The sequence below is a fragment of the Mustela erminea genome, chromosome 8 (assembly GCF_009829155.1).
Source record: "Mustela erminea isolate mMusErm1 chromosome 8, mMusErm1.Pri, whole genome shotgun sequence".
Classification (NCBI taxonomy): Eukaryota; Metazoa; Chordata; class Mammalia; order Carnivora; family Mustelidae; genus Mustela; species Mustela erminea.
In genome coordinates, this window is record NC_045621.1 from 13,973,379 (window position 1) to 13,994,969 (window position 21,591).

Sequence of the window (21,591 nt, forward strand, 5' to 3'; positions counted from 1 at the left end):
ATATTATTACTCATCATTCTTCATTTATAGATGGACTCTTAGTTTAGTAAATAGTTTTACTCTTGGTGACATTGGGCATAAATCTTGCTGCCTTCCCTTTTGTAGCTCTTCTTTTTAACTAAATGTAATAAAAAAGTATAATAAAGATCTTCATGTTAAGAGAACCATATCTTGGTAACTTCTTTTTCCCACTTTTATAGGAGACCGTAAGCAAGGTCTTCACAGTATGAACATGATGGAGGCAGCAGCATCAGAACCCTCTCTTGACCTGGATAATCTGAAACTGTTGGAGGTAAGATTGTTCTTAGATATTGTGGGCTCTTCTTTCTGCTGTCGTAATAACATCTGAGACAGTAACTTTACTCACTTACTACATCATTCATCCATTTATTCCACTAACATTTATTAACTATCAGCTTAGTGCCAAAGCCTATTGTAAGCACTGAGGATATAGGAACAGTACAGATAGTCTCCTTGAGGCTTATATTCTTTTCTCTTTTTTTAAAGTTTTATTTATTTGAGAAAGAGAGCCGGGGCGGGGGGGTGCAGAGGGAGAGGAGAGATAGAATCTCTAGAAGACTCCTGCTGAGCTCAGAGCCCTTGCACCATGGTGCTCCATCCCAGGACCCTGAGATTATGACCTGAGCAGAAATCAAGAGTCAGCCAGCCACTTAACTGACTGAGACACCCAGGCTCCCTTTGTGGTTTATATTCTAGTGGGAAAAGAGTCTACAAACAGGTTAAACAAATAAATGTATATTATTTCTAGTAATAGTAGTAAATGTTATAGAGAAAAGTAAAGCAGATAAGAAGATAAAAATATGGAAATAGAGTTGGTAAAGAGAGTATATTTAGAAAGGAGACAGTATATTTAGGAAGGAGATGATCTTTGAGTAGAGACTGCATTGATATGGGAATAAAGAGATGAGGTTCTGAAAAGAATATACTTTCAAGCAATCCATAATATATGCCTAATGAATATTCCTTGTCTTTGCATATATTATGTATTTTTATAGGTACATGCAACTGTTATGTATTATGTTGGATTTAATTTTCATTTCGTAATATCTCAGAGCCTATGTTAAAGTCTTACCATGATGAATATTTTTATGATCATTACTAGAATAAGTAAACTATGATCCCCAAACTAGAGACTATTAAATAATATATATGATAGATTTGATTATATAAAACATTTTAGGAAACCTCTGTTTAGAAGAAAAGTACAATACATAAAGTTAAAAGATTCCAAAAAAGCATTTCAGCACATGAAAAGGAATTGTTCAAGAGCTGGTATAAATCAATAGTAGAAACAATCCATAAAAAATGGACAAAAAACATGAAGTGCCAATTCACAAAGGAATTAAATGTAACTTTTAAACGTATAATAAGATGTCCAGTTTATTAAATTAAAAAAATACTAATTAAAACCATAGAATATTATCTTGGGCTGAAAAAACACTTCCAAACATTGCTGATTTAACTATATATTGATACAATGTTTCTAAAGGGCATTTTATCAGTCTGTTATAATTTTAACCTAGAAATAGTGAATGAAATATAATGAAAACCCTTAAATAAATGATAGTAAATTCTTAACCTGTTTCAGTAAAGTGAAAGAAATATCCAGAAGCCAAAAATGAAGATGCACATGGGTTGCATTTTGCTGATTTTATTTTTTTTATTGTGTCCTGGATATTAAGAATGTTATATTTTGGATACCCTATGTTCTGTTAGGCTTTTCTTTCTTTCTTTCTTTCTTTTTTTTTTTTTTTTTAATTAAAAAAAAAATTTTTTTTTTAAGATTTCATTTATCCATTTGACAGAGAGAAATCACAAGCAGACAGAGAGGCAGGCAGAGAGAGAGGAGGAAGCAGGCTCCCTCCGAGCAGAGAGCCCGATGCGGGACTCGATCCCAAGACCCTGAGATCATGACCTGAGCCGAAGGCAGCGGCCCAACCCACTGAGCCACCCAGGCGCCCATCTTTCTTTCTTTCTTTAAGATTTTATTTATTTATTTGAAAGCGGGGGGCACCTGGATGGCTCAGTTGGTTAAGTGGCTGCCTTCTGCGCAAGTCATGATCCCAGGGTACTGGGACTGAGCCCTGCATCCGGGTTTCTGCTCAGCGGAGAGCCTGCTTCTCCCTCTCCCTGCTGCTCTGCCTACTTATCTTCTCTCTCCATCTCTCTAATAAATAAATAAAATCTTAAAAAGAGAGAGAGAATGAGTGAAAGGGAGAGCATGAACAGGGAGAGAAGCAGACTTCCCTGCTGAGCAGCAAACCTGACATGGGGCTCAATCTCAGTACCCTGGGATCATGACCTGAGCCGAAAACAGACACTTAACCAACTGAGCCACTCAGGTGCCCCCTGTTAGGTTTTTCTAAATTGTGTTTGTTTCCTCTGTTTGTTTTAATAGGCAGTTAACTTGGTTGGATATGCTGCAAACTCATCTCTTAGGCAAAAGCTCAAAATCTCAGCACAATTATTTTATCTTTAGCTGAAATTGGTCTCGTGTATTTGCTAGGTTTCCCGCCTCTCACTCTGTTCTGTGGGAATCACTTTCCAGAATCTGTGGTTGCCCTTAATTCTGTCCTCTGGTTCCTAGGGCCAGAATGATTATGGATTTTCTATTACAGTTCTAGCTCCCCTGCAGAGTGTTCTTTCAGCCTGCTCTCAGACTAAGAGATATAAAAATGGGTAGTAGTTCACCCTAGGCATTCCTTTCTAAGTGTTGACTCCCAGAATCTACTTCCTTTATGTTCATTCTCTAGCACTTTCAGATTTCTTTTTAAAGTTTTGTTCAGAGGCTCCTGGGTGGCTCAGTGGGTTAAGCGTCTGCCTTTTGCTCAGGTCATAATCCTGGGGTCCTGAGGTTGAGCCCCATGTTGGGCTCCCTGCTCAGCATGAAGTCTGCTGGTCCCATTCCCTTTCCCCTCTCTCCCCTGGTGTTCCCTTTCATTCTCTCTCTCTCTCTCTAATAAATAAATAAATTTTAAAAAATTAAAATGAAATTTTGTTCAGAGTTCATAGTTGTTATCTGTGGGAGGTCTGGGTGTGGTAGGACCTTCCTGAGCCATATGAGATATGGAGTTTATTAGTTTCTTGACATTGAAGTAATTTAAACTATAAGCAAGAGAGAGCTATAGTCTACATTTAGATTTATACTTTTCTAGAAAATTTGATTTTTCAGTTGTGATATGAATTAATATCTTGCTTTCTTCAAAACAAATTTATAGCTGATTGGCCGAGGTCGATATGGAGCAGTTTATAAAGGTTCTTTAGATGAGCGTCCAGTTGCTGTAAAAGTGTTTTCCTTCGCAAACCGTCAGAATTTTATCAATGAGAAGAACATTTACAGAGTGCCTTTGATGGAACATGACAACATTGCTCGCTTTATAGTTGGAGATGAGAGAGTTACTGCAGATGGACGCATGGAGTATTTGCTTGTGATGGAGTATTATCCCAATGTAAGTTCTTTATAAAAATTAAAGTGACATTTATATTAGCTGTCAATCAAATTTTCAGGACTACTGCTCTGTAAAGCACTGGTGGTTTGCAACTGGTTATTAATGGTCTGCAGTGAGATAAGGATCTCACATCAGAATGTGAATCAACTAAGTCACTGGTTAACTGTTTAATTCATCTGTCTCTGTCTCTTTCTCCCTCTCAGCAAGACTTTCTCGATGAAGGAAACAGTGTTTTGATTGACATTCATTCTGGTACAAGCTCCTTATCCCTGTCTGGTTATAAATAGTTTGTAGAAGAGCACCTTTAGTAACACTGACACATATATATTTATGAAAGCTTTCTGTCTTATACTTGTAAAACAAAAAAATATAATTTGTATTTGTACTGGTAAGAGATACATTGTGAAGAAAGAGTCTAAAAAACTTTTTTCTATCTTAATTTGGTAAAGGAGCATTTAATGTGAAATAACCTTTTATACTTTTTAATATTGGAGAAATAAAAATTAATAATGTTTAAATTATCCTTTCATTCCTCCTCCCCTTTCTACTCATGGAAATGTCTCTTTTGAGATATTGAAATGTCATAGTTCATGAGATCTTCATGGAATCCTAACCTACTTAAAAACTTTATAAGGCTGTTGCTAATTTATCTTGTCCTGTACAGGTAAATTAATTCCTTTTTTTTTTTTTTTTTTTTGTATGTGTGTACTTTTTCCTTTATATAGGGATCTCTATGCAAGTATTTGAGTCTCCATACAAGTGATTGGGTCAGCTCTTGCCGTCTGGCTCATTCTGTGACTCGGGGACTGGCTTATCTTCATACAGAATTGCCACGAGGAGGTAAAACAATGAATAGAAGACGAATGACACCCATATAGGGTCAAAATTCACAAAGGGAAATTTTATTCATATCTTCAAACTAAGAATATATTTATTTAATAGCAGATTTATTATTAAACAGCTGTTTGAAAGATCTGGCACGATGAAATGGATTTGAAATGTAATAAGAATAAGAAAAAGAACTTAAAGACTCTAGAGAGGTCATGGATCTCATTGAGATTTTTATTAGAGCTCTGAACACCTTCTTAGAAAAGATACATGCATAGTATACTTTTAAGAATGCTCTTTTGATTCTAATGGTTCACAGACCTTTTAAAATCATCATGCACTTAGGTTAAAAACCTCTTAGCTTAAAAACCTCTTAGCTAGGCTATACTACATTTCCTTGCATTTATTTGCTTATTTAAATGAAATACAGTGCATTGCCAATTCTTTACTTTTAACATCATATGGACTTTATTCTGTGGTTGGTCTTGAGTATAAAACTTGTGTGTATCTTTTTATAATTCAGTGTTTCTCTTAGCTAGAATTAGGTTTGGTCATATCTGTCAGGGGAAAATAATAGGCTTTAATAAGAATGGAAATTTTTTCCCATGTAAGAATTTAGAGAGAGGTGGTCTAAGATTGGCTTGGTAGCACCATAGAATTATTGGAGCCTTATTATTATCTCTTCCATTATTCTTTATATATGGCTAACGTTTCCAAGGTCACCTCATTGTCCATCTTGCTGTATATCCGCTAATTAGTAGGCGAAAGAAAGGGAAGGTAGAAGAAATTATAGCCTTCTGTCTCCAGAAGTCCTACTCTTCTACTTATGTTTTATTTTCCAGAACTTAATTCACACTTAACTACTGCATTTATCTTCAAGAGATGCTGAAAATACAGTTGTTATTATTATTGTTGTTGTTTTTAAGCTGAGTGTGTTGATATCTCAAATAATATTGGATTCTGTTACCAAGTAGAAAGAAGAAAATGCATGGTGGGGATTTCATAACTGTGTGGTTGTATTCTTTGCCATAACTCTAGTTTTCTTTAGCACCTGTGTGCCTTTTTGCTCCTTGTTCAGAGAATCTCTTTAATTCATTTACTTTCATACTTTGTTTAAAAATACACCTCCCATCATAAGCTTGCTTTAAAACTAAATCTTTGTTCTTTTTCAAGCTTTCATCCCTTATGGGATTTTTCTTGTCATACTATAGCCCAGAATATTGCTTTTCCAGTTTCTCTGACCTCTGTAGATAAGAGAATCGTTAATGTATCAATTTCTTAGATCTTTGTTCTATTCTGTAATAGCATGGATCATCTTTTCTAGCTGCTGCTTCATATATAAATAATTTCTCCTGAATAATTTATCACTTCATTTATCCTGACATCTTGCTTTTCCTGAATACAGAATTGACCAATCTTATTGCCTATGTCAGCAATTTGATGCACTTATTCTAGTGCTTTAGCACATTAATCATTTGGACTGTGTTTCCTTACTCTTAAATATTATTGTAATTCATTGAAAGAGCTGACTTAGCACAGAATTTAAAATACCACACTAATCCTCCTTTTTAAGACTTACATGATTCAGCAAGGTTTCAAGTCAAACATTGGCTGAAAAGAATGATTGCCATCAAATAAGAGTTTTATTTAATGTAGATGTTGCTCTCAAATACTACCTAATATTATCTTTTAAACTAGTTAACCTCTTTATTTTAACTGTGTGTATGTGTGTTTGTGTGCATGTATATATATATAATATATATTTTATATATATATAAAATATATATTATATATATTTATATATTTTCTATATTTATATATATTATATATATGTTATATAAAATATATGCTATTGCAAAAAATGTTAGTACCTATTTGATTTTTTTAATGATTTTATTTATTTGACAGAGATGGAGAGAGCAGAATATGAGCAGGGGGAGTGGGATAGGGAAAGCAAACTTCCCGTTGAGCAGGGATCCCGATGTGGGGCTCAGTCCCAGGACCCTGGGTTCATGATCCAAGCTAAAGGCAGACACTTAATGACTGAGGCACCCAGGCACCCCTGATTTTTAAAATTGGAAATATGCTATAATATTTCAAAATATTTAAAGTGTTATTTCACTCTTTTTTCAGAGAATGCTGTTTTTCCCAGTATCTTCAGATGTAACTTTGCTATTTAGCATTGAAATTTTATAGTAAGGAATAATACTATTATTAGTTATTCAGCTGTTTTTTGCTTCAGAACAAATAAGGAGGAGTTGAACCTGTTTGTTTATTTGTAATTGTCTTTCTTGTGAATTTTTTCTTTAGAATGTCTATGAATCTTGTTACCGTACTCACCCCAGAAAAATCTGACAAAGACCATATAGCTCATAGATCACTCAAATATAAACAGAAAATTACTATTAGCTAGTACATCCTTCCAGGTCCTTTCTGTGTGTGTGTGTGTGTGTGTGTGTGTGTGTGTGTGTGTGTGTAAATATCCACAGAGAGACTTTTTTATTCAGGTTTTATTTTTTAACACAATTGAAATAATATGTCCTGCTTTTCTTTGAGATATTTTCCTGTCACAGTGCTGCTACCCAGGGCAAAATCACTGTATATTTTGCTCCTTTCTCGTCATCCCCTACCCCGAAATAAAAAGGATTAAAAGGTATACCGAGGAGAACTTTAAGGGGAAAAGTCTCTCAAAGGGTAGTCTATAGTTCTTCCTCTTGAATTGGTGATAAATCCTCTCTTCCTTTTCTTCTTTCTCTCTTACCTTTTTTGTTCCCCTTCTCCATTTCTTTTTTTCTTTTTTTTTTCTCATTACATAGAAGAAAGTAATATCCTGTTTTCCTCTCTGGCTGTCTCACCGATTTGTTCATTGCCCATTCTCCCCATTATTTGCCTGGTTTCCCTAAGTATGAGATCTTTTAGTTTAAGTATTGATTTGGGGTTAATATACAAATATTTTCCAAATATAGAAACATTTTTATATCTCTATAAATTTTGTATATAAATATCACCTCGAGATTATACCATATATACTAGTATTATGGTTTTATGCAGAATAAGAAATGTAACTCTTCTAGGGGTTGAACGAATCATGTTAGTACAAACTTTAGAAAACTGGACCATGAACTGAAAGGGGAGAAAATGAACAGGGAAGATCAATGATAACTACCATTTTTTAGATCCATGGTAACTACTATTTTTTCCTCCAGTTGTGCTGTGTGCTCTTTTTAAAAAATATATATCAAAGGAATCATTATCCTCTTTTTAGTTTCACTGCTGGTGAAATTGCAATCTGATTTTCATTAATGAGAGTAATGACTAAATGCTGAGGCTATTCGTACCTAAATATAAATACTCAGTAAACTTATCATTGACTTTGTTCTGATTGCTCTGTTTCTTTTTATACCTAGAGAGTTATTTTAAGTTTAAGAAATTGTGGTATAGAATTTTTTTTCAATTCAAGAACTGTAGTTTTGCTGAATAATATTTATATAAGGTTTCCTTATAGAGAGGGAAAAATACATTATGCTTTTCATGAGGTGCCTTAGGTTAGATACATGTGTGCCAACTCTTTTAAATTCAGGTAAAACATACTCTGTTTTTGCCTTCATGGAGTGAATGGTCTAGTGATAATAGAACGAATATAATAGTGCTTTGCTTCTCTGTAAAATAAGAAAATAGGTTTTCACATCTTGCTGAGAGAGAGCAGCTCCTCTCCTCATTCTCCAGGTCCATTGGAAAACTATTCCTAGTTTGATTTGAAGAACTGAGGTGGGCTTAGAGACAGGGCTAAACCTGAGGACAGAACTGGGATGTTCCATCACAGGTTTGATCTGTTAAGCCATAGGAGAATAGTACAACATACGTTTACAAATTTTGGAGCCATCTCAGTTTTTCACTGATAGTTATTTTAGACAAGCTGACTTTAAAAAATTTTTATACTAAATATTTCTTTCTCTGTTGCCTCCTTTTACTACCCTAGAAATGAGGAGAAAAAAACCAAGTGTATGTTAAAATAAGAAGCAATAGCATGTTGGCTATTCGCTTGCAGCTAAATATTTAAAGCTTAATTAATTATACATGCAACAGTAGTTTATGTTGCAAAATATAGTGAAAATAGTAATGATTATGAGTTGAAATTTTGCTTTCTTGTTTCCTTTTTTGTTATTAGAAAATTAATGTCCAGAAAAATAATACAATCGTCTATATTTATGTAGTCCCTATTATATGCATGCTTACTTTATGTCCAAGAGTGCTATTTAAGCATTAATAAATACTTGAAATTATCTAAACAGATCATTATAAACCTGCAATTTCCCATCGAGATTTAAACAGCAGAAATGTCCTGGTGAAAAATGATGGAACCTGTGTTATTAGTGACTTTGGATTATCCATGAGGCTGACTGGAAATAGACTGGTACGCCCAGGGGAAGAAGATAATGCAGCCATAAGTGAGGTGAGTATATACAAAATGTATAACTCTGACATACCTTGGGAACATAATGAATGGCATTAAAAAAAATCAAGACAGGACAGTTACCCTTACATGCTACCAATTCAGCATATTAAGAATTACAAAATTAAAAAATATAAAAGACATTATATGAAGTTTATCAGTTATTTATGGAAATCACTGCCATTCCAACTCATGTTTGACAAGTATTCGGAGGAAGTGTTTAGGAACTGACTTAACATTGCCAGTTTGAGATAGGACAGTCACCTTCTGATAATCACTATTAAAATGTGGAACACATCCTTCCTAACATTTTTCTCTGCATTCACATACATATGTCTGTGTGTGTGTGTGTGTGTGTGTGTTAATATATATATCTTATATATTTATATATAAATAAATATATAGATATAGATTTTTTTTAACTTAAAACAATTTTTAGGGGTGCCTCAGTAGCTCAGTTGGTTGAAGGTCTGACTCTTGATTTCAGCTCATCTTTAGATGGTGAGATTGATCCCTGCCTCGGGCTCTGTGGTCAGCATGGAGTCTGCCTAAAATTCTCTCTCTTCCTCTCCCTCTACCCCTCCCCCTGTTTTTGTGCTCTCTCCTTAAATAAATAAATAAAATCTTTAACATTTAAAAAATTTTTTTAAATATTAAATGGTACATGTTGTTGTATAGTTTTCTCATTGTGTCTTAGAAATGTTTCTGCTTTGACATACATAGGATGGTATAGTGCATTCTTCTTGATTGATGAATAGTATTAAGTAGGATGGATTTCCCATAGTTTAATTATTCAAGAAGGGCATTTTATAGGTAAAAAATTTGGTATAGAAGGTTTCAGTGACATGTTTAGGATCAAATAACATATCATTGACATGAAATTTATGTACAACCTCTGATCTAATGTATGGCTTTCAGAATATGCTATATTCTGTCCTGAAAAATATCACTGTAATTTAACAGGTTGGCACAATCAGATATATGGCACCAGAAGTCCTAGAAGGAGCTGTGAACCTGAGGGACTGTGAATCAGCTTTGAAACAAGTAGACATGTATGCACTTGGACTCATTTATTGGGAGATATTTATGAGATGTACAGACCTTTTCCCAGGTAGGAGAATTGCTATCAAAAATTGATATATGTTTTAAAGTGAAGCAGTTATATCTTCTTTTTCTACCTATATTAAATAAGTCAACATTTTTTTTTTTAATTTTTTTTTTTATTTCCAGTATAACAGTATTCATTATTTTTGCACCACACCCCGTGCTCCATGCAATCCGTGCCCTCTATAATACCCACCACCTGGTACCCCAACCTCCCACCCCCCGTCCCTTCAAAACCCTCAGATTGTTTTTCAGAGTCCATAGTCTCTCATGGTTCACCTCCCCTTCCAATTTCCCCCAACTCCCTTCTCCACTCTAAGTCCCCATGTCCTCCATGCTATTTGTTATGCTCCACAAATAAGTGAAACCATATGATAATTGACTCTCTCTGCTTGACTTATTTCACTCAGCATAATCTCTTCCAGTCCCGTCCATGTTGCTACAAAAGTTGGGTATTCATCCTTTCTGATGGAGGCATAATACTCTATCCCCAGGGGTACAGGTCTGTGAATCACCAGGTTTACACACTTCACAGCACTCACCAAAGCACATACCCTCCCCAATGTCCATAATCCCACCCCCTTCTCCCAAACCCCCTCCCCCCAGCAACCCTCAGTTTGAACATGGGGGCTTAAGTGGGTAGGAGAAGAATAAATGAAACAAGATGGGATTGGGAGGGAGACAAACCATAAGTCAACATTTTTGCTTTTACTTTCATTTAAACCTTTAGTTCATTGCCATCTAGTGTTCAGAAGCATCATTAGCAGAAGGATGTCAATCAGGAAAAATTTTTAAAAGGACTTCAAGTTTTGCATCTGAGTGCAGTTTAATTAATTGCTCATAATAGCTTATCTGTGTTTAGTTTGGTCTCTGATTGCTTTAACAGTCATGGTTGTCCTTATCCAGCCTCTGAGCATTTGATAAGCTACACTTTGAATGTTTCCTCAATTGACCCAAGTAAAAAATTAGAAACAATGAATTAACTATTGAAGCACTTTTTCTTTCTTTTTCCTTTATTTTTTTCATTCTCCATTCTTTTGTTGTTGTAGTTAAGATTTTTATTTATTTGACAGAGATCACAAGTAGGCAGAGAGAGGCAGAGGTGGTCGGGGGGAGGTAGGCTCCCTGTTGAGCAGAGAGCCCAACGCGGGTCTCAATCCTGAGGCTTGATTCCAGGACCCTGAGACTACCTGAGCCAAAGACAGAGGCTTAACCCACTGAGCCATCCTGGCGCCCCTTCATTCTCCATTCTTGACTTTGTGCTTTCCTTCCTTTCTTTTAATGAAAGAACACTCATATAATATGAATGCTTGTTTGAGGCTTATTTGAATTAGCCAAATGATTTTATAGTTTTTATCTTTTTGTTAGAATTATATTACTGTCCTTATTGTCCTATAAAAACTTTAACTATCAATATATGCATTGCATTCTTCTAGATGACATACAAAATTATTTGATATATATAGCTTCTATCTTACAGAAATAACATTAAAAGCACAGAAAAGGAAAACAGTCAATTGAATCAGCATTAGACAAATTATGAAATGAAGCTATTGAATAAAAACAAGGATTAGTGGTAGGGTTGAATTTTTTGGCTTTAAAACCTTTAAGCACTTAATAGTTTATAATTCTAAAAATAAAATAAGTTAATAATTATTTAGATTGACTACAGGTCCATCAGTTATTATTTAGAAGCATTTTTCCCTCTTTAATTGGAAGTATGGAGTACTCAATTGAAGTATTTTTCTGGACATAGCAAAACTGCAGTAGTATCACACATATTATTGGAACTTTTGCAACTTTTTATTTCTATTATTGGAATTTGGCCACAGATTTTTTTTAATGCATCCTAATCCATAATATTTTGTTTTTTAGAAGCATGTCTGACTAAAATGATTCTTATACCAGCATTAGTATATTGCCATCAACAACAGTTTTTGGACAACTATTGCAGTCAGAGAATAACTATTGCTTTTGGTCTGATAAATAATAAAGAGCAATATCAAGTGTTTGAAAAGGGAAAGGCAGAGTGCCTTGGTGGCACAGATGGTTAAGCATCCAATTCTTAGTTTTGTCTCAGGTCATAATCTCAGAGTCCTGAGATTGAGCCCCACATGGGGCTCCATCCTCAGCATGGAGTATACCTGAAGGTTCTCTGCCTCTTCCCCATGCTTACGCGCTCTCTCTCTCTTAAATAAATCTTTAAAAAAGAAGAAAAAAGAAAAGGGAAAGGCAATTCAATCTTATTTGCCTATTATTTTAGTAACATGTAGGATGAATTGAAATAGAAAGAATTAAAGGCAGTTTAAAAAGGGAAAAGACAGGCTCATTCAGTAGAGCATGTGATTCTTGATCTCTGGGTTGCAGCCAAGAGTTTGAGTCCCATTTTGGGGGTGGAGATTACTAAAAAAACAATAGTTAAAAACAGGGAAAAGAAATAAGGCGTTACTGTTTAATGGATACATAGTTTCTGTTTGGGAAGATGAAAAACATTCTAGAGATGGGTAGTAGAGATGGTTGCACATTATTAATGTACTTGTTACCAGGGGACTAACTATATGCTTAAAAATTGTTAAAATGGTAAATATGAAAATAAAAATAAAAGAAAAAAAACAAGAGTTGCTATAAGAGATCCTATAATCTTGGATATGGAAATTGACAAGAAAAGGCACATGTAAGAAAATGTAGAGGAGAAATCTGTCATTTTGCTTAGCTATTAGAAGAAAATCTAAGGAATTGGGAAATACTCAGAGATCAAAGAAATAGGGTGGCAGCCAGGAACTTGGGAAAAAATATTGGTTTACATTGGAAAGGTGAGTTAGTTATGGAGACTTTTGGATGGGGTATTGATGGGACAACTGAAGAAAAAATTTTTAAAGAATTTTTTTAAATTAGGAGGATTTGAGAGAATTTAAAGTGTTTTGGAAATTATCTATATACAGATGGTAAATGGGAACTTATGAGTGAATGCTCTTTTCTAAGAGAACAAATGGAGAATGCAAAAAAATTGAGCAGTGAAGACTGCATATTGGGGGACCTCCCTGTACCAGTAGGTTAGTTAAGAATACCATTGGTCAGAAAAATAGTGAGAAAACTAAGAAATAATATCTTGGAAGTCAATGTTAGAAAATGTTAAGAACCCATATTGATAGCAGTAGATGTAATATGAAGTCAAAAGGAAATAGAACTGAGGAATGATCTTTGAATTTGAATTGGAGGATGTCATTAATATTCTTAGAGGAGATTCTGTGCAATAGAGAAGACAGAAATGTTACAGAGTATGGAAAGGAAAAGTATTAAGACAGCACAGGAAGAAGATTTAGGGTACTCTTAAAAATTTTAACAATGAAATGGGAGGGAGTTGAATAAAAAGGATCCCAAAAACATACTAATCAGCATAGAATAGCATGTTATAATGATACAATTCTTGGAAAACATTTTTTCAAACTTTTATGGTATACCTCCAAATGCAGTACATGCTATATTATTATATGTAAACATTATGTTATGTAGACTGACTCTCAGTAAAATATTTGCAAAATAAAGGAATTAGGTGTCTGTATTACAAAAAAGGAGTGAAATACTACAATATTTATAAAAAGGAGAAATATGGAAGGAAGAAAGAAAATAGGAAAGCTAGAGAAAAAAAAAAAGAAAAAAGAGAACAAGCATAATTTAAGAAGGGAACTAGAAAGTTCCTAACTGCTTAGAGACATAATTAATAAATAGCAAATAAGGTGAGAAGAATAGTGTCTGATATTCTTAGGCATTTGATCTGTTTTGGACAGTTTGAAAGAAAATGGGATTATAAAACTTCCCTTGAGCAATCTACTGATTATAAAGTTTTAAGGAAATCCAGTAAGACTATTAGAATTCATGATGATGATGATGATGTCACTGACATTCATTTCTTTATATCTCTAGTGCCTAATACTAAGTTAGCTCTAAATAAGTATCTATTAAACAATTAGATTTAGAGCCATGAAAATTTATTAGAAAATTGACAGTTCTTAATGTCACTTCATTTACAAAGTAAGATTGTTCATCAGTTTTATTTAGCAGGTTTTCTAATTTTATTTTAGACCTGATTAAAACAAATAAGTAAAATTGTGTATTTTTAATTATTCTGAACCAGCATTTGGGAAAAAATAAGAAATAGTACTTAGAAGATATATACATGTGTTGTGTTTATGTCTCAGAGAGACAGGTAAGATATACTAGTAAATATCTTAGCATTCACAGGTACTGTGGGTTGAGGTTTTATCAAATGAGGTTTCATGAATGAAAGTGATACACTAGCAGGATTGAATCTTTCAGTTTTGTCTTTCGAAGTTCAATATTTGATGGCAATAAGTATCTGCTTAAATGTTTAGAGTATGTGAAAATATCTCTTGTATAGATAGTGTAATACTCCAAAATTTGGGGGTTGTACTGCACAAATTATAGAATTAACCTTTGTAATATAATCTTTCTTCATATTGGAGGAGAGCAATTGTTTACATGTTGTTTTGAATATCCAAATTGAAACAAAAATTAAAAACATGTTTATAAAGTACTTTCTATCTGGGTCATTATAACTTTTATATTATCTCCATGTGAGTGAGATAAGGAAGACAGCCATTGCCATTTTGCTGACAGGAAAATTAAAACAGAGTAAATGACTTTTCCAGGGTCTCCTCAGTGGCTTAGTCAGTTAAGCATCTGACTCTTGATTTTGGCTCAGGTTTGATCTCTTGATCTCAGGGTTATGAGATCAAGCCCCGTGTTGGCTGGAGCTTGCTTGTCTGTCAGTCTTTCTGTCTCTCTCTCAAAATAAATAAATAAAATAAAATGACTTCCTGAAGAAAGATGAAGCCAGGATTAGAGTTTAAGTGCCTTATCCTACATTCTGGTGTTCTTCCTTCTAATTTATCTTGTCATTTTAATGGAGTGGGACTGGTGCCAAGAGACAGGAAGAATCTCTCTCCTGTGTTTGTCAAGATTTTGACTAGACCATTGGTTTTCTGACTGTTGGTCCCAGAGATCTTCTGTATGCTCAATATGTTTATTACGTTTAATTTGATAACATTTTGTAAAAATCATGAGCTTTTCATCACAAGCAGCTAATTGTGCTTATTTGGTGATAAATAGGGGTATTAAACAGTGGTAGAATAGTTAATGATACTTAAAAATCCTTGATCTAGATACTGTTTCTTAAGAGGATTTTTAAAACATATCAATATATTGATTTTTCCAATATGGCCAATATCATAAAAATTTTTGTGACATTTGATACAATCTGGCTGGACTATAGTAGAGATGGTGACATATTAAGACAGCATGACTATACATCCTATATGCTTATATTTGGTTGTACAAACATTTGTTGTACTAGATCTTGGACTTTTTCCTCATATTCACCACCCTTGATCCCTATATGGGATAAGAATTCAGCATTTTCAAGTATTAAGTACAACTTATGTATCTAATAACCCCCCCAATTTAGTAATACTAGAAACCATTTAAAAATAGCTATGTCCAGTGCTGAAACTACCACTTGATTTATCAACAGACGTTTAACTTATCAAAGGCTATTCTAAGTAAAGCATTTATTAATAATGTATTAAATCCACAACAGGATCTCTTTTGGATTTCCAAATATGTCCTAAAAGGTTAAAAAAAAAAAAAGATTATGACATAATTTCTCTGCTTACTTGATATCAGAAATTCTGCTGTTATTCCATCATTTTAACATAGTTGGAAATTTTACTCTAACCTTCTTTTAAAAAAAATACACAGGTGAATCTGTACCAGAATACCAGATGGCTTTTCAGACAGAAGTTGGAAACCATCCCACTTTTGAAGATATGCAGGTTCTGGTATCTAGGGAAAAACAGAGACCCAAGTTCCCAGAAGCTTGGAAAGAAAATAGCCTGGTAAGAAAAACTAAATTTTTAATGACTGAATATGTTTTAATGTTGTTTGAAGTAAAAATAGACTGTTAATAGTTTTTAGAGCTGTCTAATGCCAGAAATCCAGCTTACTTGACTTCTATGATGTTATACATTTTCAAATTTTTCAGTATAAAAAAGTCCTCTTTTTTGGTTCAGTTTCAGTCATTTCCAAATAGAAAACACTAGTGAGACTAACTTCCGTCTGAAGGTTGCCAGATTGAGTAACAGCTGGAATAATTAACATGTTAATATTTTAAACATTATTGAAATTCCATCTTATTCTCTTGAGAGTGGTACCAAAAATGGTAATTAGTGCAGATGTGTATATGCAGTGACTAATAGAAATTTAAACTACCTCAAAAAGAAACCAAAGTGTGCTTATAAATTCTACTTACTAAAAACGCAGTCTAGGGGCAGGCACTTGGCTGGCTTTGGTAGATCATGCAACTCTTGATCTTCGGGTTGTAAGTTCAAGCCTCGCACTTTGTATCACATTGTATAGAGCTTTCTTAAAAATAAAATCTGTAGGGATACCTGGGTGGCTCAGTCAGTTAAGTGTCTGCCTTTGGCTTTGGTGGTGAGCCCAGGATTCTGGGATCGAGCCCTGCATTAGGCTCCTTGCTGAGAGAGCTTCTCTGTCTCCCTCTGCCTGCTGCTCTGCCTACTTGTGCTCTCTCTGTCTGTCAGATAAATAAATAAAATCTTTTAAAAAACAAATTTAGTCCAAAACACTAAAATATCTTCAAAAGCTCCCATCATTTTGGTAAATTGTTGCTACAGCTACAAACATTTATATGCACACAAACACACAAACACCCTCTTTCTCTTTCTGTTACATAATTTTTTAACATAAACAGCATCATTTCATTATCCACTATCATTTCTGCAGCTTATTTTTTTACTCATGGGCAGTTTCTCATGTCAGTACCTATAGATGTATCTCTTTCACCATTTGGTCAGTATTCCATTATATGTCATAATTACTGAATTATCCCTCACTGATGGAATACCCTGTATTTCTTATTTTAAACATTTTTTAAAGAATCATGAAGTTATGGGGCACGTGGGTGGCTCAGTGGGTTAAGTCTCTGCCTTCGGCTCAGGTCATGATCTCAGGTCCTGGGATTGAGCCCCACTTCTGGCTCTCTGCTCAGCAGGGAACCCGCTTCCCCCCCCTCTCTGTCTGCCTCTCTGCCTACTTGTGATCTCTCTCTCTCTGTGTGTCAAATAAATAAATAAACTTTTTAAAAAGAGATTTTTTAAAAATTATGAAGGTAATGCCTATACGTGGTAAATCAAATCAAATTAAGTGGAAGGGCATAAAAAAGGAAAAGGAAAAAGCTACAGAACCCTACCACCAGTCTTCAAAAGAAACTCCTATTAACAGTGTTGTGAGGTTTTGGTTTTTGTTCTATTTTTTTCTCCTGGAGGTTACTGTTATAACTGTAAACACTATATCGTTATTTATTATTATCTCTCATTTTCTCTCTCCTAGGTTTGTAATATTTGAGCTATTATTACATAATTTATGTTTTGTCCACAAATAGATCTAAAATTTAAAATAAAAACATCAGAAATTTTAGAATTATGATTGTGTAAACATCCACTGCATAATATAGTATTGTACTTGGACTCCTAGAGAAGGAAGAGAAAATCCTGTTAGTTACTATAAACCTCGCTGCTTGAGGAAAAATGTTTCAAAAGTCACTATCCACTGGAGTCTCTGATTTTTTTGTCACTTTGTTCTTTCTTTCTTTATAGATTCTATTAAGAAGCAACGTTCTTTGAAAATCTCGTTCTTTTTCTTGTAAATCATCTTTGATGAAGTTCCTCTTTAAGTGATGTCTGTTAGTATGTGCATGAGATTACGAATCCTTGAACCTTCAAAAATGTTTATATCTTGCCCTCACATTTGAGTAACAATTTGGCCACGTAATGGTTTCAAGATCAAAATCACATTTTCCTCATAGTGGTTCCTTTGAAATCACTATTCCACTGTCCTCAAGCATTCAGACATGTTAATTCCAGAGGCTACCAGGCTCATTCCATTACTTTTTGTCTTTTTGTTTACTCCTTGTTTTCTTGTCTTTATGAGCTTTTAAGCCTGTTTTTTTTTTTTTTTTTTTTTAATTATCACAGTTTACCTGGATATATGGAGGCGTGGATCTTTTCACACATTTTGTTTTGCACTAGACGGGATTTCAGTTTGAAAACTCAGATTTCTTCAGTTCAGAGGAATTTTTCTTTATTATTTACAAAATTATTTCTTCTCTTCCATTTCTTTCTTCTGAAATTCCCATAGACAAATATTGGTCCACCTGACATTCCAGGTATCAATTTTTTTTCTTGTATTTTCCGTTTTTTTGTTTGTACATTGTTCAAGACTTACTCTGCTTTAACATTCAAATCACTCATTCATTTCTCACCTTTACCACTCTATTAGTTACTTGTTCATTAAAATCCTAACTTTTGACAGTCATATATATCATTTCTAGAAATTGTTAATGTTTGCTTCTTCCATAGCAATCTGTCACTGTTTTAAGAATGTGACAGGAATTATTTTTATCAATTATTTCTAAAGGTGTAAATCAGAATTTTTGACACTTTATACAAATAATTTTCTTGATTATAAAGAACAAAAATGAAAAAAATTCTACTCAACAGTTTAAATCACTTTGTTATGTATATTCACTGTCTGCATAGGATTAGAATATTTTCATTCTTGATCCTGACTTATATGGGGTGGTGGCATGTCAGAGAGAGGCTACAGAGAATTTGTGTGTTTACATTCAGATTTAGACTGAATATTTTCCTCCATTGGTCATCTTTGTCATTTTGTCCATTGGTCAGTGAAGGCTTCTGCTTCAAATGAGATTGAAATCTTCTTAAAGGCAACTGAAGACCTATTGCCAAAAACGTATGCCCAAGATTACCTCTAAACTGCAGTCCATAGTATGGGAACTGGGATTGAAGGTGAGAGGCTGAATCCTGCACCAGAATTCATTAGATATGCTAACCTCACAGAGAATCCCTCAAAGAAAAATCTCTTCATAAAATTTTATCTAGTAAAATAATTTTCTTTCTTTAGTTGTTTTATTTCACCAGAGAAATCTGACTCATTATTTTGAAAATCTCTTGGCAACCCTACCATTACATGATGACCATCATATGCATATTTACCTGAAAACTTTTTGCTTCCAATTTAGAGTAGGTTGTTAAGGAGGGGCTAAAGTGATACTTGGTTTACTTCCAGTGAATCCACTTAAATCTAACATGCTGCAGTTAATAGAACTGCTTCTCTGGGGGCACCTGGGTGGCTCAGAGGGTTAAGTTTCTAACTTCAGCTCAGGTCATGATCTCAGGGTCCTGGGATCAAGCCCCACATTGGGCTCTCTGCTCGGCGGGGAGCCTGCTTCTCCCATTCTCTCTGTGACCTACTTGTGGTCTTTCTCGCTTTGTCAAATAAATAAATAAAATCTTTAAAAAAACAAAACAAAACAAACTACTTCTCTGAAAAGCAATCCAGCCCTAGAGAGGTACATTTTAAATGCATAGTATAGAAAAAGATGGAAATACACCTATGTCTAAAAGAAAACATTTTTGCTTCATAATTGCATTGAAATTTAAAAAAAATTTTATAATAACAAAACTCAAAAATCTTCCAAATATGAATGAGTCTAGCTTTTAGGGGTTTTTAGGGGTGCCTGGGTAGCTCAGATGGTTAGGCATCTGCCTTTGGCTCGGGTCATGGTCCCAGGATCCTGGAATCAAGCCCCGCATTTAGGTCCCTACTCAATGGGGAGCCTTCTTCTCCCTCTTTCTCTACTCTTCCCCCTGCTTGTGCTCTCTCGCTCTTTCTGTCATATAAATAAATAAAACTCTTAAAAAACAAAGAACAAAAAACTACTTAAAAAAAATTTTTTTTTATTAACACATAATGTATTTATTTGCCTCAGGGGTACAAGTCTTTGAATCATCAGGCTTACACACTTCACAGCACCCACCATAGCACATACCCTCCCCAATGTCCATAACCCAATCACTCTCTCCATACCCCCCTCCCCCCAGCAACCATCATTCTGAGATTAACAGTCTCTTATGGTTTGTCTCCCTCCCGATCCCATCTTGTTTCATTTTTTCCTTCCCTATCCCCCAAGCCTCCCACTTTGCCTCTCAAATTCCTCATATCAGAGAGATCATATGATAATTGTCTTTCTCTGATTGAATTATTTTGCTCAGCATGATACCCTCTAGTTCCATGCATGTCGTTGCAAACGGCAAGATGTCATTTCTTTTGATGGCTGCATAGTTTTCTATTGTATACATATATACCACATCTTCTTTATACATTCATCTGTTGATGGACATCTAGGTTCTTTCCACAGTCTGGCTATTGTGGAGATTGCTGCTATAAACATTCCGGTGCTCATGCCCCTTTGGATCACTACATTTGTATCTTTAGGGTAAATACCCAGTAGTGTGATTGCTGGGTCACAGGGAGTAGCTCTATTTTCAACTTTTTGAGGAACTTCCATGCTCTTTTCCAGAGTGGTTGCACCAGCTTACATTCCCACCAACAGGGTAAGAGGGTTCCCCTTTCTCTGCATCCTCACCAGCATCTGTTGTTTCCCGACTTGTTAATTTTAGCCATTCTGACTGGTGTGAGGTGGTATCTCACTATGGTTTGGTTTGTATTTCCCTGATGCCGAGTGATGTGGAGCACTCTTTCATGTGTCTGTTGGCCATCTGGGTGTCTTCTTTGCAGAAATGTCTGTTCATGTCCTCTGCCCATTTCTTGATGGGATTATTTGTTCTTTGGGTGTTGAGTTTGAAAAGTTCTTTATAGATTTTGGATACTAGCCCTTTATCTTATATGTTGTTTGCAAATTTCTTCTCCCATTCTGTCAGTTGTCTTTTGGTTTTGTTGACTGTTTCCTTTGCTACGCAAAAGCTTTTGATCTTGATGAAGTCCCGGTAGTTCATTTTTGCCCTTGCTTCCCTTGCCTTTGGCAATGTTTCTAGGAAGAAGTTGCTGTGGCTAAAGTCAAAGAGGTTGCTGCCTGTGTTCTCCTCAAGGATTTTCATGGATTCCTTTCTTACATTAAGGTCTTTCATCTATTTGAAGTCTGTTTTTGTGTGTGGTGTAAGGAAATGGTCCAGTTTCATTTTTCTGCATGTGGCTGTCCAATTTTCTCAACACCATTTGTTGAAGAGAGGCTGTCTTTTTTCCATTGGACATTCTTTTCTGCTTTGTCAAAGATTAGTTGACCATAGAGTTGAGGGTCTATTTCTGGGCTCTCTATTCTGTTCCATTGATCTATGTGTCTGTTTTCGTGCCAGTACCATACTGTCTTGATGATGACAGCTTTGTAATAGAGCTTGAAGTCTGGAATTGTGATGCCACCAGATTTGGTTTTCTTTTTCAACATTCCTGCCACCTTTTGAGGTCTTTTCTAAGGTTCCATATAAATTTTAGGGTTATTTGTTCCATTTCTTTGAAAGAAGGTAGATGGTATTTTGATAGGGATTGCATTATACATGTAGATTGCTTTAGGTAGCATAGACATTTTCACAATTATTTGTTCTTCCAATCCATGAGTATGGAACGTTTTTCAATTTCTTGGTGTCTTCAGTTTCTTTCATGAGTACTTTATAGTTTTATAAGTATAGATTCTTTACCTCTTTGGTTAGGTTTATTCCTAGGTATCTTATGGTTTTGGATGCAATTATAAATGGGATCAACTCCTTAATTTCTCTTTCTTCTCTCTTGTTGGTGTGTAGAAATGCAACTGATTTCTCTGCA

At 34.7% G+C, this 21,591-nt stretch overlaps 1 protein-coding gene across 3 annotated transcripts in view; it reads left to right on the forward strand.

Moving 5' to 3' along the window:
- The window catches only part of BMPR2 (bone morphogenetic protein receptor type 2), a 207,957-nt gene that overhangs the window by 156,317 nt on the left and 30,049 nt on the right, over window positions 1–21,591 (forward strand). For all 3 annotated transcript variants that reach the window (XM_032354461.1, XM_032354462.1, XM_032354463.1), the window contains 6 exons: window positions 201–292; window positions 3,240–3,470; window positions 4,196–4,310; window positions 8,591–8,751; window positions 9,715–9,862; window positions 15,634–15,770. In XM_032354461.1, the coding sequence (XP_032210352.1) occupies window positions 201–292; window positions 3,240–3,470; window positions 4,196–4,310; window positions 8,591–8,751; window positions 9,715–9,862; window positions 15,634–15,770 (884 nt within the window). The remainder of the gene's footprint in view (window positions 1–200; window positions 293–3,239; window positions 3,471–4,195; window positions 4,311–8,590; window positions 8,752–9,714; window positions 9,863–15,633; window positions 15,771–21,591) is intronic.